The sequence below is a fragment of the Acinonyx jubatus genome, chromosome D1, assembly GCF_027475565.1.
Source record: "Acinonyx jubatus isolate Ajub_Pintada_27869175 chromosome D1, VMU_Ajub_asm_v1.0, whole genome shotgun sequence".
Lineage (NCBI taxonomy): Eukaryota > Metazoa > Chordata > Mammalia > Carnivora > Felidae > Acinonyx > Acinonyx jubatus.
Window position 1 is genome coordinate 75125247 of NC_069390.1, and position 15357 is coordinate 75140603.

Genomic DNA, 15357 nt, shown 5'->3' on the forward strand with positions numbered 1-15357 from the left:
AGGAAGCATGGGGTACAGACGTATCTTCGATACTGTTTTCAGTTTCCTTCAGGTATATACCAGGAAGTGGATTGCTAGATATCATATGGTAGCTCTATTGAATTTTTTGAGGATCCTCCATACTATTTTCCATAGTGGCTACATCCGTTTACATTCCTACCAACAGTGCAGTTTTTGCACTGAAATTCCAATTTGAAGTTAACGTCGCTACACCGATTTTGTTTATTTTGATGCTACGTTAGTGTTTCTTTTGTCATTCCTTTATTTTCAAATATTTTGTGCTCTTTCCTTTAGATTTAGCCTTCAAACTTTCTCGAAGAGGCTCTCTGCTCCAGTGAGGTGAGGCGCCACGCATGCACTGAGGCACGTGCATCAGGAGAAGCCTCAGAGACGCGCGGCTCCAACTGAGGAAGCCTCAGAACCGCAGGCTGAGCCAGGACTTGGTGCAGAGGGCGTGCGCCACTGGGAAACACTCTATTTCCTTCCAGCGGGAGATGCTGCCGAGAGTGGCATCCCCCACCCCGTGAACAGGCAAGCCTGGAAGAGATATCACTTCATTTGTTTAAAATTTCAAGTCCCAACTACTGCCTCACACACATGACACAGCTTTTTTTTTTTTCTTTTTTTTAAATAAAGAAAGACTAGAGAAGGTATTATATTACCCCCCTGCTTCCTCGGGTATCTAAAACATACCTGAGACCCCAGGAGTCAGTTACTTATTACATTGCAGCCATGAAGCAGCCTAAGAATCCAAGTTATACAATCATGACCTTTCACCCAACCACGGAAGAATTTAAAGATTTCCCTAGATATATTGCGTACATGGAATCCAAAGGGGCACACCGCACAGGCTTGGCCAAGGTGATTCCCCCCAAGGAATGGAAAGCCAGGCAGACCTATGATGATATCAGTGACATCTTAATAGCAACTCCCCTCCAGCAGGTGGTCTCCGGGCGGGCAGGTGTGTTTACTCAATACCATAAAAAGAAGAAAGCCATGACAGTGGCGGAGTATCGCCAACTGGCAAACAGCGGAAAGTATCGGACTCCGCCACACTCGGATTTTGAGGATTTGGAGCGGAAGTATTGGAAAACCCGGCTGTACGATTCTCCGATTTATGGCGCTGACATCAGCGGCTCCTTGTTTGCGGAAAACACTCAACAGTGGAACCTTGGCCACCTGGGGACCATCCAGGACCTGCTGGAGCAGGAGTGCGGCGTGGTCATCGAGGGCGTCAACACGCCCTACCTGTACTTTGGCATGTGGAAGACCACCTTCGCCTGGCACACGGAGGACATGGACCTTTACAGCATCAACTACCTGCACTTCGGGGAGCCCAAAACCTGGTACGCGATGCCCCCGGAGCACGGCCGGCGCCTGGAGCGCCTGGCCACCGAGCTGTTCCCGGGCAGTGCCCGAGCCTGTGACGCCTTCCTGCGGCACAAGGCGGCTCTCATCTCGCCCACGGTCCTCAAGGACAACGGGATCCCCTTCAATCGGATCACCCAGGAGGCTGGCGAGTTCATGGTGACGTTTCCCTATGGCTACCACTCTGGCTTCAACCACGGCTTCAACTGCGCAGAAGCCATCAACTTCGCCACCCCGCGATGGATCGATTATGGCAAAGTGACGTCTCAGTGCAGCTGTGGGGAAGCCAGGGTCACCTTCTCCATGGACGCCTTCCTGCGCATCCTGCAGCCTGAGCGCTATGAGCTATGGAAGCGCCGGCAGGACCGGGCTGTTGTGGACCACACGGAGCCCACCTCGCCAGACAAGGGGGAGCTCAGCGCCTGGAGGGAGGCCCAAGCTCCCCGGAGAGCCTTGCTGGGCCTGAGGCACCTCCCACCCTGCTGGGCCACGCGCACCCCTCGGCCTGTGGCCGCTAGTGGTGGGACTGGCCGTCGCACCCCAATGTGCCTGGCCTCCCCACGCTCCTTGCCGGCCCAGAGTTCTTCCTCTGATGCCCAGTCTGGGCTTGTCCCCGCCTGCACTTCCCAGGAGCCTGGCCCCACCCGACCACCGACCTCGATTCCCTCTGCCCGAGATGTTCATCCCTCAATGGGCAGATGTGGTCCTGGTCGTCGTCCTCGGGAACAAGGGGCCCAGGGGCCCAGCATCCAGGCCCGGGCCAAGAGGCGTCTCTCGGTGGGAACAACACACACAGCCCAGTACCCTGAGGCTCTGCCCCTCCCTATGAATGGACTCTTCATGGTCAATCCTGAACCACTGAGCCCCGGACACCAGTTTTATGCTGAAGCTTCTGGGTGCTGTTGTGCCCCTGATCTTCAACCCTTAGGGCCTCCATTGGATCCTGAGAATGCGATGCACCCTGGCCCTTGCCTGCTATCCCTTGACAATATCACAATCAACTTCTCTGACAATGTCCCACTGACTTTCCCCAATGTCACTGGGACTCAGAGAAGATTCCCCAAGGACTCTGATGGGGATTTCAAGGCCCCAGTGAACCTCTCTGAGGTTGTAATGATGGACCACACTTATGCCTCTATGAATCTGACCCCAGCTCCAGTTGCCAGACCTTCCTGCACCCCTGACTGTGATCCTCTGGGTTCAAGTCTGAGGCAGTTGCCCTCTTTGAGCCCTGGGATGTGTTCACCACCCATAGAAGATCTCCAGCCTTTGAGCTCATGACTATTGAAGATTTTGCCCAGTATGGTTGTATCTGACCCTCAACCCCAGGAACCACAGAAGCTCTCGGGCCCACAACAATTCTGTGCTGGGCCTGTCCCAGGGGTGCTTTATTTTCTAGAAAAGACGCATCCCCAAAGATGCCAGATACTGTCTCCTGCTATGACAACCAGGACGCCCAGGGGCTCCCAACAGCTGTTGTAGTACGTTGTAGTACTTCTCAGGGAATCTCAGCTCACTCCTGAGCATGGAAAGATCTTTGGTCTGTGTGTTGGCCTAGATGTCATGGTGCTGCTTGTTTGTGATATCGCCCTAAGGATATTTCGCCCACAGTAATTTGGGGCAACATTGGGTGATTGCTGAGAATCGGAGCCCTTTCATCCCCATATTGTATCTGGGCCTCTGAATCATGATGCTGGCTTCCACTGGACATGCTTCATGCCACTGCTCATGTTGAAACTAGACCTAATTGAGTCTGTCAGCCAATTCTGCCTCAGGGATCTTTGTAACTTTATTTTCTTAAAGTTGCATCTGCAAAGCAAGGAAAGTCTAAAATCCTTAACATATATTTTCAGTATCAAGATTATTTATGAGATACCTTCTTAAAAACAAGACAACAGGTCCTAAATGGAGTGTCTTATGCTAAACGCCATGTCACTAAACAGAGACTTCATTTGTGTTTAAATGGAGAAATGGAGGTTTCATCCAGTTAATCAGGAATCGTCTGATCAGTATCAGTTAGGTTATCTGCTGATAGACTCCTTCCATCCTCTAAAGGAATGTAACCCCCATAATCAACTCAATTTTTTTTTGCCTAGTATAATTTCCTTCTTCCTCTTGCTTTCTGCCTATAAAAGTCTTTCATTTTGGAGCTCCTTTCTATTGGCTAGATCGGACGCTGCCTGATTCGAATTGATTTTTTGCTCAAATAAACTTTTACAATTTTTACTCTGCCTCCAGTTTTCTTGGAACAGTCTGAAACAAGAGTGTCTAGAAGAGTTAATAGTGAAAGAACAAGCAAAACAATACCAAGTAAAATACAAACAGAAAATAGGGGTCATGGATCTTTGCATCAGACAGATTAGACTCAAGGGCAAAAGGTACACAGAAAGGCTTTTTATGATGCCTATGGCTAAATTTCACCCAGAAAATACAGCAGTCATGAATATCCATGCAACTTTGACAAAGTATAAATTACTTTCTAGATGAAAGGTAAATTTAAAAACATAGCTTAAAAAAAAGTTGAGAGAATCGCATTAAAATACGAGAATTTAAGTTACCATAGTTATAATTTATAATAATAATAATAATAATTTATAATAATAGACATTTGGTCTTCATCCCTGCCTCTGGTATAGAGCTCCTAAAACCCTTGGAATCTCCTAAGAAATACGAGTGATAAGGTGTCTTTTGTTGTGTTAATGATCCAATTTTTGGAAAGTCCCAAGTCATCTTAATGTGACTGACCAGAGGAATCAACCTTGTGAATGGATGGTTGGAACTTTCACTCCCACAGCCTTGACCTCCAAGGGAGGGGAAGAGAGACTGGAGGTTGAGTCAATCGCCAATGGCCAATGATTTAACCATTCAGGCTTATGTAATGAAGCCTCCCTAAAAGCCTGAGCAGAGTGGGTTTGGAGAGCTCCTAAGTCCGTGAACACCTTGGGGTGCTGGGAGAGCCATGCGCCTGGAGAGGGCCAGGAAACTCTGCACACGTTCCCTCTACCTTGCCCTGTGCGTCTTTTCCCTCCGGTTCTTTCTGAGTCCTATCCTTTCATAAAAAATGAAGATCTAGTAAGTAAAATGTTTTCTGAGTTCTGTTAGCCATTCTAGTGAATTAGTCAAACTGAAGAAAGGGGTTGAGGCAGCCTCTGATTTATAGCCAATTGGTCAGAAGTATAGGCAAGTATGGGGTGGGGTGCAAGGGTTGGGGGTGGGGGAGCGTGGCAGTCTTGACTCTTTAACCTGTAGGGTCTGACACTATCTCCAGGTAGATAGTTTCAGAAATGAGCTGAATTCTCCGACATGGTAGTGTTCTGAGCATTGGTGGTGGTGCTGGTGTGGGGAAACTGGAACACATATTGTAATTGGATGTTCAGGACCCCTTACTTAGTGCAAGACAGAAAAAATGGACAAACTTAATGATGTTGAAAACTTAACATTAACAATAAAGGCAGACTTATGAACCTGGTAATAGACAATACTTGCTTTTGTGAAGTGCCAATGGATCAATCGCAAAAACTGACATATATTAGTGTGAAAAAAATCAATAAATTCCCTAAACAAAGAAAAAAAATCAAACAGTAATTATCATGCAATAAAACTAGAAATTAATTAAAAAAAATTTTTTTTAATGTTTATTTATTTTTGAAAGAGAGAGAGACAGAGCACGAGTGGGGTAGTCAGATATAATATATAAATATATATATAAATATATATATTATATATATAAATATATAATATATATTATATATAATATATATAAATATATATGTTATATATTATATAATATATATTATATATATAAATATATATGTTATATATTATATAATATATATTATATATAAATATATATGTTATATATATTATATAATATATATTATATATATAACATATATATAATATATATAATACATATAATATATATAATAGTCAGATGTTATTTATGAACACTTACGCAAAAGTTTTGAATTAAAAATTAGCTAAGACAGTGTAACTATATTATAAAAATAACCCAATGACTAAATGGGATTTATTGCAGGAGGGTAATGACAGTTTAAACTAAGAAAATCTGGTAATATAACTTACCTAATTAATAGATCCAAGAAGAAAAGTTGAATGACAATTTTCATAAATGTTGATATGCATTTGACAAAATTCAACACTCAGTCTTGTTTTATTTATTTATTTGTTTGTTTATTTGTTTATTTATTTTATTTGAGAGACAGTACACATGTCTGTGAGCAGGGAGAATGGGACAAAGGGAGAGAGAGAAACTTAAGCAGGCTCCATGCTCAGCATGGGTCTTGATCCCACAACCCTGGGATCATGACCTGAGCTGAAATCAAGAATCAGATGTTCAACGGACTGAGCCACCCAGGTGCCCCTCAGTCTTGTTCTAAGCACACCCCCATGTAAGAATCAGTGAATAACAATTCCTTAAAATGAAAACATTGTCTCTAGCTAGTTAGCTATTTTAGCCCCAAAGCCAACATTTTACTTAAGGTAGAAATATTCGAGACATTTCCACCAGTAATTAAAATAGAGTTAGAGGTATTAACCAATGCAAAATATTAGAACTGTAAGTGATGGAAGATAAGTGATAAAATTACTTTTTTTTTTAAGTAGGTATGATTAAATACCTGGAAAACCCAAGGAGGAAGCTAGTTAAAGTTTTCTTTTTTTTCCCTCTTACTCTACCCTAGCAGGGCTCTGTGCAGCCCAGATTTTAATTCTTGCAAGAAGTCAATCAAAATTTTGTTGTTCATCTACAATGAGTAGCAAAAAGGAGAGAACTTAGAGAGCCCAACATTTGGGGATTTTCAATTAGGTAAAAAAAAATTGTTGGGTATATATTACACAAACTGAAAGGATAGTCAGCATTGGTTAAGAATTCTTAAAGTCAAGATTTTACAAAAGGTGAGATCTCAGGGTGACTAACTTGGGGTGAGGATAAAGATCATTTAATAAAAGGGAGGAGGTGAAGGAACTGAGTGATCAGTTTGCTGAAGGATGCTAAGGAAACTCTTGTGACCAGGGCACCTGGGTGGCTCAGTGTGTTAAGCTTCTGACCCTTTTTTATGTTTATTTTTATTTTCTTACTGTTTTATTTATTTTTGAGAGACAGAGAGAGACTGAACTGAGCAGGAGAGGAGCATAGAGAGAGGGAGACACAGAATCTGAAGCAGGCTCCAGGCTCTGAGCTGTCAGCACAGAGCCAGACACGGGACTTGAACTCATGAACTGCGAGATCATTGCCTGAGCCAAGGACGGACACTAAACCAACTGAGCCACCCAGGTGCCCCAAACGTCTAACTCTTGATTTCGGCTCCTGTCATGCATGATCTCATAGTTCTGTGAGATCGAGCCTCGAGTCAGGCTCTGCGCTGTCAGCTTGGGATTTTCTCTCTCTCTCTTTCAAAATAAATAAATACACTTAAGAAGAAAAGAAAAGAAAACTGTTGTGACCTTTTATGCTTTTCTTGTTTACTTCAGTGGTTGCCCACATGCAGCCAGTACAATTGCTCCCGAACAACACGGGTTTGAACTTGGAGAGTCCACTAATACATGGATTCGTTCCGAAAAATACAGTACAGTACTGGAAATGAGTTTGCTCTTCCTTTTAACTCTCTTAATAATATTTTCTTTACCCTAGTTTACTTTATTGTAAGAATTCGGTACATAAAACAAACAACACAAAATACGGGTTAATTGGCTGTTTATGTTATCAGTCAGGCTTCTGGTCAACAGTAGGCTATTAGTAGTTGAGTTCTGAGGGAGTCAAAAGTTATACACAGATTTCAACTGTGTGGGGCATTATCACCCCTAACACCCGAATTGTTCAAAGGTCGGCCGTATTTTAAACTTGCAGCTGTTCCCAGAACTTCCATTTTATCATTCCTCTCATTTTTGGCAGATGACCTTAATCCCTACTTACTGATGAAGTTTCCGAAATGATCCCAGACCTCTCTCCTCTGAACTCCTGTAACACTCAATAACACTTTATTGAGCACAGACAATATGCCAGGAGCCGTAGGCACCAAGCATCAAGGTGAGCGGTTCATTTAATGTACAAAATCACCGTATTGTCATTCTCATCACATAGATGAAGAAATAAAATTATGAAAAAGTTGGATACAATGCTTGAGGTCACCATTTAGTAAATATTAGGGTCAGTATTCAAATCGAGCTTGTCAGTTAGTGCTAATTCTACACTTGTCTTACCTTCCCCATGGGAATAAACATCTTTTCAGGAAGGTCTAAGACTTGACTCATTTTTGTGTTCTCCATTAATCCTATCTCAATAACTTCAGCATTGTAGTCACTCAATTCATGTTGATTTGGGTCAAGGATTTGGTGAAATCATCTAGCTAGCTTTCCCTCTTTCCTGACTAAAAGTTTCTCTACATCCTTGTTTCTACCTTTTTTGTGGCTTTCGATTTTAATTCTATCTTGAATTACAGTGAGGAGCCATGGGATTGGATTAGCATATAGCTGATTTAATTAAAACGCTATTATTGGAGGGCACCTGGCTGGCTGAGTCAGCAGAGCATGTGACTCTTGATCTCAGGGTCTTGAGTTCAAGCCCCTCTTTGGGTGTAGAGCTTACTTAAAAAATAAAAATAAAGTAAGTAAAATGTTATTGGCTTATCAGCCCATTCCTTTTCATTTTGAGGATGGCTCCATTAAGAAAGCACTTTATGCGGCTGGGATTGTCTCATTTGAAATCAGGATTTCGGATCAGTGTAAGACAGGTTATATATTATTATGTTCTTTTTTTCTTGTTAAATGTGTGAAATTGGTAGAAAGGAAGAACTTTCTCTGTTACAAGTTTAAAGCTTCTGTTTTTCAGTTGTGGGACCAGCTTTATTTTTACATTGGAAATCTGATAGATAGAGTTTCCATTTCTCCTTGATTAAAAATGAATATATATAGGGGAGCCTGGGTGGCTCAGTCAGTTAAGCATCTGACTCTTGATATGGGCTCAGGTCATGATCTCGCGGTCATGGGATCAAGCCCAACTATGGGCTCAGTGCAGAACGTGCAGGCTGCTTGGGATTCTCTCTCTCCTCCTCTCTCTGCTCCTACCCCATGCATGCTCTTTCTCAAAAAAAAAAAAAAAAAAAAATATATATATATATATATATACACACACACACACACACACACACATATATTTAGTTATTGTCTCATGGGTGGTAACTAGTTTTGCTATATTGTCATGTTCAAAGTTTTAAAGACAGATTTTTATCAGGTAAAGTCTTCATTTTATGGGAAACTAAAGGAATAGACCAGAGTTGGACATGAATGATTTTGGAGGATACTGAAGGAGTAGATAAGAACAGTGCTGAGAAGATTCAATTTTTGATGGCACACGTAGAGCCATCAATCCATGCTGCTTCATTGTGAGGTTGCATTCAAGGGGGAAAACATATTTCTGGATCTTAGAAAATGCTCATGTGAAATCAGGATCACATATTATTGGACAGTTGCCTGTTTACTTCCCCACCCTTGTTCTTAGAAACAAACAAATAAAGGTAAAAGAGATTAAGGCAAGAACTATTTACATTTGAAATAGTTTCAAATTTTTAAATCTTTACTTTTTATTTTAGCGATTAAAAACATTTTGGGGGCGTCTGGGTGGCTCAGTCGGTTAAGAGTCCGACTTCAGCTCAGGTCACGATCTCACCTTTCATGAGTTGGAGCCTTGGGTCGGGCTCTGTGCTGAGAGCTGGGAGCCTGGAGCCTACTTCAGATTCTGTGTCTCTCTTTCTCTGTCCTTCCTCTGTTTGTGCTCTGTCTCTCCCACCATCTCAGAATAAATAAACATTAAAAAACAATTTAAAAAACATTTTAAAAAATTTTATCAAATCTTCAGACTATTGCAGCATGTGGGTTTTTGCATCTTTCCACGTTCAGGTTTCAAACACATATTTTGACCCCAAATAGGTTTTATTTTAGGGGGATGATAACAAACTGAGGTTACTAGCAGTGGAAAAGAACATTTTAGAGTCCGATTGATCTGCTGACAATGGAATTATATTGGAGCTGATTGGATAAAAATGATCTTCTCAATTGCGTCTACCTTCAACAATTGGTTTTGATTGAAATGCCGGTCAAAAAATACCCCATTTCCTTTGTGCAAGAACCTACTGAAAGTAGGGTTTCCATTCCTGAATGAATTGGCAAGCTGGGAGGTATTCTTACAATGCCGGTCAAAAAATACCCCATTTCCTTTGTGCAAGAACCTACTGAAAGTAGGGTTTCCATTCCTGAATGAATTGGCAAGCTGGGAGGTATTCTTACAATTTTAGTTGCTTAAAGAGTTCAAGTGAGAACTGGTGGTGATGTGTGACATATATGAGAGGTTTTATCATTATAGTAATTAATACCAATGTTTATATGATTGTGGTTTCGTGTGGACCCTTCAGCTGTATATATCCAGACAGACCTTGGGATTTGGGACTTCGATGCTTATTAATTTAAAACCATAGTGTCTCAGGACATGGCATATAGAATCTAAGTTCTTTTTTTTTTTTTTTAATGTTTTTATTTATCTTTGAGACAGAGAGAGACAGAGCATGAGGAGGGGAGGGGCAGAGAGAGAGGGAGACACAGAATCCGAAGCAGGCTCCAGGCTCCGAGCTGGCAGCACAGAGCCCACGCGGGGCTCGAACTCACGGACCGTGAGATCATGACCCGAGCTGAAGTCGGACGATTAACCAACTGAGCCACCCAGGCGCCCCTCTAAGTTTTTTTACAATAATGACATTTCATCCTGTAGTGAAAAAAAAAAAAATTAACATTACGGAAATAATGTTGCCTCCATGGAACAAAGACAGGCACAGAACAGGCCTGGCTAAAGAAATGGAAAACCAGGGTATCGGATACCGCTGCAATAGCCACTCCTTTCCAGCAGGGGGCGAGGGGGAGGGGAGCGTGTCTACTAAATTTGCCAAATGAACAGGCCCGGCTGCGGGGGGGGGGGGGGGGGGGGTTGTAGTACCGCCAGCTGGCGGGAAAAGTTCAAGTGTCAGATCCAAGCATAAAATTCGGAGCGAAAATATTTGAAGACACCCTTATACATATGACCAAATTGTGGCATTAGAAATCAATGCTTCTTTACATGATCAAAACGCTGACACCTGGGGACCATCCAGGGCCTGCTGAAGCAGGAGTGCGGCGTGGTCATCGAGGGCGTCAACACGCCCTACCTGTACTTTGGCATGTGGAAGACCACCTTCACCTGGCACACGGAGGACATGGACCTTTACAGCATCAACTACCTGCACTTCGGGGAGCCCAAAACCTGGTACGTGGTGCCCCCAGAGCACGGCCGGCGCCTGGAGCGCCTGGCCACCGAGCTGTTCCCGGGCAGTGCCCGCGCCTGTGACGCCTTCCTGCGGCACAAGGTGGCTCTCATCTCGCCCACGGTCCTCAAGGACAACGGGATCCCCTTCAATCGGATCACCCAGGAGGCTGGCGAGTTCATGGTGACGTTTCCCTATGGCTACCATTCTGGCTTCAACCACGGCCTCAACTGCGCAGAAGCCATCAACTTCGCTACCCCGCGATGGATCGATTATGGCAAAGTGGCGTCTCAGTGCAGCTGCGGGGAGGCCAGGGTCACCTTCTCCATGGACGCCTTCGTGCGAATCCTGCAGCCTGAGCGCTATGAGCTGTGGAAGCGCGGGCAGGACCGGGCTGTTGTGGACCACACGGAGCCCACCTCGCCAGACGAGGGGGAGCTCAGCGCCTGCGGGGGGGGGGGGAGGTCTGCCCGGAATCTCCACCCAGTTGGCAGACATGAGTTGTCATCATCGTCCTCAGGAACAGGAGGCTCAGGAGTCGACTGCCCATGCCTGGGCCAAGACGCGCTGCATACTCCGGACCCGAGGCTAGTCCTGCCCCAGGACAATGCTGGGTATCAGACCCCTGCAACCTGCCATCGTTCTATGGCTTCCGCAGCTCAGAGTCCTTGAACGGACCTTGCTTCCTCCGGTCCCTCCCAGTCCTTCCTGGTTGCCTCAGATATGCCACCACTTGACACTGTTAACAATCGTTGGAGCTCTGGGCCAAGGTGGAGTTTGCAAAACGCTGTTATGTTTCTGGTAGAGCCCTCCCCAAATGCTGCTGAACTCTGAATCTCCGGCAGTAAATAGCATCAGTTCCTTGGTTTCATTTGCGACTTGAGCTTGTGGTGGTTAAGAAGATGAGGTTTGGCATCAACCAGATTCAAATCCTAGCTCTGTCACTCACTAGAGGTTATGGGAATCTAAGCAGGTCAATGCACCCTTTCAGAGCTTCAGAGCCCTCTGGAAAATGGGACACTGCACACTAGGCAGATTGTTGTGAGGACCTTATTAGCTAAGGTGTGAAACCATCTTTTTTTTTTTTTTTTTCTTTTATGTAGGCTCTACACCCAAGTTGGGGCTTGAACTCATCACCCTGACATCAAGAGTCAAATGCTCTACTGACTGAGCCAGCCAGGCACCCTGCATTAAACCATCTCTCTCTCTCTTTTTTTAAGTGTATTTATTTATTTTGAGAGACAGAGTGTGAGTGGGGGAGGAGTAGAGAAAGAGGGAGGATCTCAAGCCAGCTTGGCCCAGACGGGGCTTGAACTCAAGAAACCATGAGATCATGACCTGAGCAGAAATCAGGAGACAGTCGCTTAACCAATTGAGTCACCCAAGTGCCCCGCATTAAACCATCTTTTAACAGTGCCTACCATGAACTACCCTATACTCAACCAACAGTAATTAACATTTTTATCTTGATTGCCTCTTTAGGGGCCACCTGGGAATATGGGCTCTGCCTAATCTTCAGAAAAGACTGGGTCAGAAGAGGAAAGATTTTACATGAGCACTCTCAAAATAAAAATAGAAGAGAAAGTCCAAAGGAGACTTATAATTACTTTTTGGGAAGGGAGCTGAAACTCAGACTAAAGACATTAAGAGGGGAGTCTGTAAGGTGCTAAGAGCGTGTGAGTGTGTGTGTGGGGGGGGGGGTGTGCGTGTTGTTTCCTTCTGTTCTCCTGCAGCTGTAAGGAGTGAAGCCTTTGTTTTCCTGGAGCAGCAAGGAAATAGGGAGGTAGATTTTCTCTTTCTCCAGCGAGGCTTGGGGATAGAAGAAGGAGATAGGTGTGGCCATAAAGAAGCCGGGAAGATGGGCCCTAGTCCCCAGGATCCACGGTAGACAAGAAAGGAGACTTGGGGAAGCCTGCCTGGGCCTAGAGAGGTCTGGGGAACTCAGCTACAGCAAGGCTCGTTGCTACTGCTCATCAAATGCTGGCCAGGACATTCCGAGAGGGACTTGTTTCTCTATCCGGGACAACCGGAACTGTGGAGGGAGGTTCTGATGCCTGGAAATGCCCATTGTAGGGAGCTGTGTGGGCTCTGCCTGCCTCCTCACGGACCTTCTGATGGAAGATGTGCCTCAGGACAGTGGGTCATGTGACATCATGAGATTTGCTGCTAGCCAAGGAAGAACAGTCCGTCCTGTGGGTGAAGAAACCTGTAGTTATTGGGAGTTGTGTGGGACCTCTTGCAACACGTGAGACACAACTTGAAAAGATGAAAGTCACCGCAGCGAGGGCGCCAAGAAGTTAGAGCTGCTGGACGGGGGTCCTCAGCCGGGCCGCTGTCAAATAGAGGCGCTGCGGTTAAGCCCTAGTTCTGGAGAGCGCCGAGCTTTCTCTCTGGCTTCTCCCGGCTGCTGGCCTCTCCTGCCCCTGTGCATCTCTGCACCTCGTGGCCTCTCCAGCCCTCCCGTCAGTAAACCCAGCTGATGGGGCCTGCTGCACAGTAGCAGCTGTAACCACCATCGAGCCAGATTTCCCGGGGCCCCGGCCACTCCCCACAGTGTCGCTCGGCTGTGAGGCAATCTCCCGTGGCCTGACTCCAGAACGTTGGAGGCTTTCCTTTCTCACCTTCACAGAGCCAGTGACTGACTCCCCAGGGTGACTCCCGGGAGAGTCTGACTCTGCTTATCTGCTACAAATGGCCTTCTGTCCTCAGTATGGGAAATTCTAGGAAGGCCGTCAGTCTGGATGGTGATCGTGATTCCCTGTTGATTCTTCTTCCCCCCCTCCTCCCCTCAAGCTTCTTACTTTGAATGGTCAGGCAAAGAAACAATCATGCTGTTTGACGTGGTTTTATGTTTTCCCTCTACCCACAGACTCGGTTCCTCGATACGTCCGCCCTGCATGCTGATGCGCAAAGTTGATTCCGGGGCATGATATAGTTAGCAAAGCAAACCTTTCTGTGATCACTGTTTTTGCCTTTCCGGGCGCTGTTTTCGCCCTTACTCAGAGACGAGAAGTGGACTTATGGGAGAATAGCATTTGAACCTGCGCTTTGCCACTTTCTAGTCGCAGCAAAAAATCGTTGATTTTCTCCGAGCCAAAATTACGGTGCAAGAGTTCTGGGCAGTGCTGTGGGTTGTCATTGTGACAGGCACGTAGGAGGTGCTCAGTTCATCTGGATGTGCCTCTCTGCACCCTAGCTGCCTCGAGGGCAAGCACGAGGCCAGGGACACGCTCTTGGATTCTCTCTTTCTACACTGCTCAGTTCTACGACAGCCCTCATCACCACCCTCACGGGCTTCCCCGTGCCTTTTTCTTTGTAATTAATGGACTTTATTTGTTGGAGTAGTTCACAGCAAAATTAAGCAGAAAGTATGGGGACTCCCACATCCCCCTCCCCAGCCTCCTCCACCAGCATCCACACCTATGTGGTACAGTTGGTAGAGTTGATGACTCCACACTGACCCATCATTATCACCCAACGTCCCTAGTGACACGAGGGTTCATTCTTGCAGGTGTTCCTTCTGCGGGCCTGCCAAATGTATAAGGACACGTACCTACCCCTATAGTTCTGCGCAGAACGGGTTCGCCCTGACCCCTCCCAAACCCCGGGCAACCTCTGATCTTTGCACTGCCCTCATAGTTTCGCCATTTCCAGAATATCGTATAGTTGGCCTCATACAGCAGGTTGTCTTTTCAGATGGGCTGCTTTCACTTAGTGATATGCATTGAAGTTTCCTCCATGCCTCGTGGCTTTAGAGCTCATTTCTTTTTATTGCTGAATAATATCCCATTGGATGAATATACCGTTGCCTATTTATCCTCTCTCCTACGGAAGGACATCTTGGCTGCTTCCGAGTTTCGGCAGTTATGAATACAACTACTATAAACCTTCGGGGGCAGGTTTGTGCATAGATGGAAATTTTCAGCGCATTGGGGTAAATACCAAGGAGTATGGTTTTGCTGTATCACATGGCAAAAGTATATTTAGTTTTGCAAGAAAATGCCCAACTGTGCCTCACCCATTATTTTTACTGGTAGAAAACTTATTTTTTTTTCCTCCTGATCTACCACATATTTGTACAAAAGGTCACATAGGCTTGTTTGCAAATTCCACTCCTGGTCGTGTTTGGCCTTGTTGTAATGTTACCAAGGCAAGGTCAAGATTTCATACAGAGTCAGGAACCAGAAGATCCAACCTTTATGCAGCCTCCTACACTGATTTGTTGAGTAATCGTTCAATAAATCCGCTCTTCCCTCTGGCCCTCCACTTCCCTGTTTGGGCAAACAGAGCCCTTAGCACATCGCACCTGTTAGAGTTTGCACACAACGAGTTCAGACCAGGGCAAACATAATGTGTGCCAAATAAATATTAGCTATTATCATTATGACTTAAAAGCCAGAACTTGTGAGACGGTCATAAGAAACCGTACTTGACTGCTACTTGTAGAGGTTGGCGTTTGGGTCTCGGGACTCCTGTAAGAGTTATAATAAAATGTTTCAGTTAGGGATTCGGCTATCTGGCCACTCTGAATTATTCAGAACCATGACACCATTTCAGTTTCTGTGTGTGTGAGGAGTCCTTTCCAGATATTTAGAAAGAACTTCAGCATGATAGTTATATCACTGGACTGTGGCTATCTATGGACTTGAAGTTGCTTCCCCCCCCCCCCCATAAGTTTGTG

At 45.1% G+C, this 15357-nt stretch overlaps 2 protein-coding genes across 2 annotated transcripts; both read left to right on the forward strand.

The window, feature by feature from the left end:
* The first annotated feature begins 7 nt into the window (after positions 1 to 7).
* LOC106987083 (lysine-specific demethylase 4D-like) lies at positions 8 to 3203 on the forward strand. The gene is made up of 2 exons (XM_053202540.1): positions 8 to 52; positions 706 to 3203. The coding sequence occupies exons 1-2, from the start codon at positions 8 to 10 to the stop codon at positions 2647 to 2649; spliced, it is 1989 nt and encodes a 662-aa protein (XP_053058515.1). The 3' UTR covers positions 2650 to 3203.
* Positions 2787 to 11348, forward strand: LOC128311645 (lysine-specific demethylase 4D-like). Its single transcript, XM_053202541.1, has 2 exons — positions 2787 to 2849; positions 10527 to 11348. Exons 1-2 carry the CDS (start codon positions 2787 to 2789, stop codon positions 11346 to 11348), a joined length of 885 nt encoding a protein of 294 aa, XP_053058516.1.
* Positions 11349 to 15357: the final 4009 nt, after the last annotated feature.

What these genes read in the sequence shown, in the direction of transcription:
- LOC106987083 (XM_053202540.1), top strand. Translation starts at nt 8, where the DNA reads ATGGGGTACAGACGTATCTTCGATACTGTTTTCAGTTTCCTTCAG. An exon ending in CTGTTTTCAGTTTCCTTCAG is followed by an intron (nt 53 to 705) that starts GTATATACCAGG and finishes CTGAGACCCCAG; the next exon opens with GAGTCAGTTACTTATTACAT.
- LOC128311645 (XM_053202541.1), top strand. Translation starts at nt 2,787, where the DNA reads ATGCCAGATACTGTCTCCTGCTATGACAACCAGGACGCCCAGGGGCTC. An exon ending in GGCTCCCAACAGCTGTTGTA is followed by an intron (nt 2,850 to 10,526) that starts GTACGTTGTAGT and finishes GGGACCATCCAG; the next exon opens with GGCCTGCTGAAGCAGGAGTG.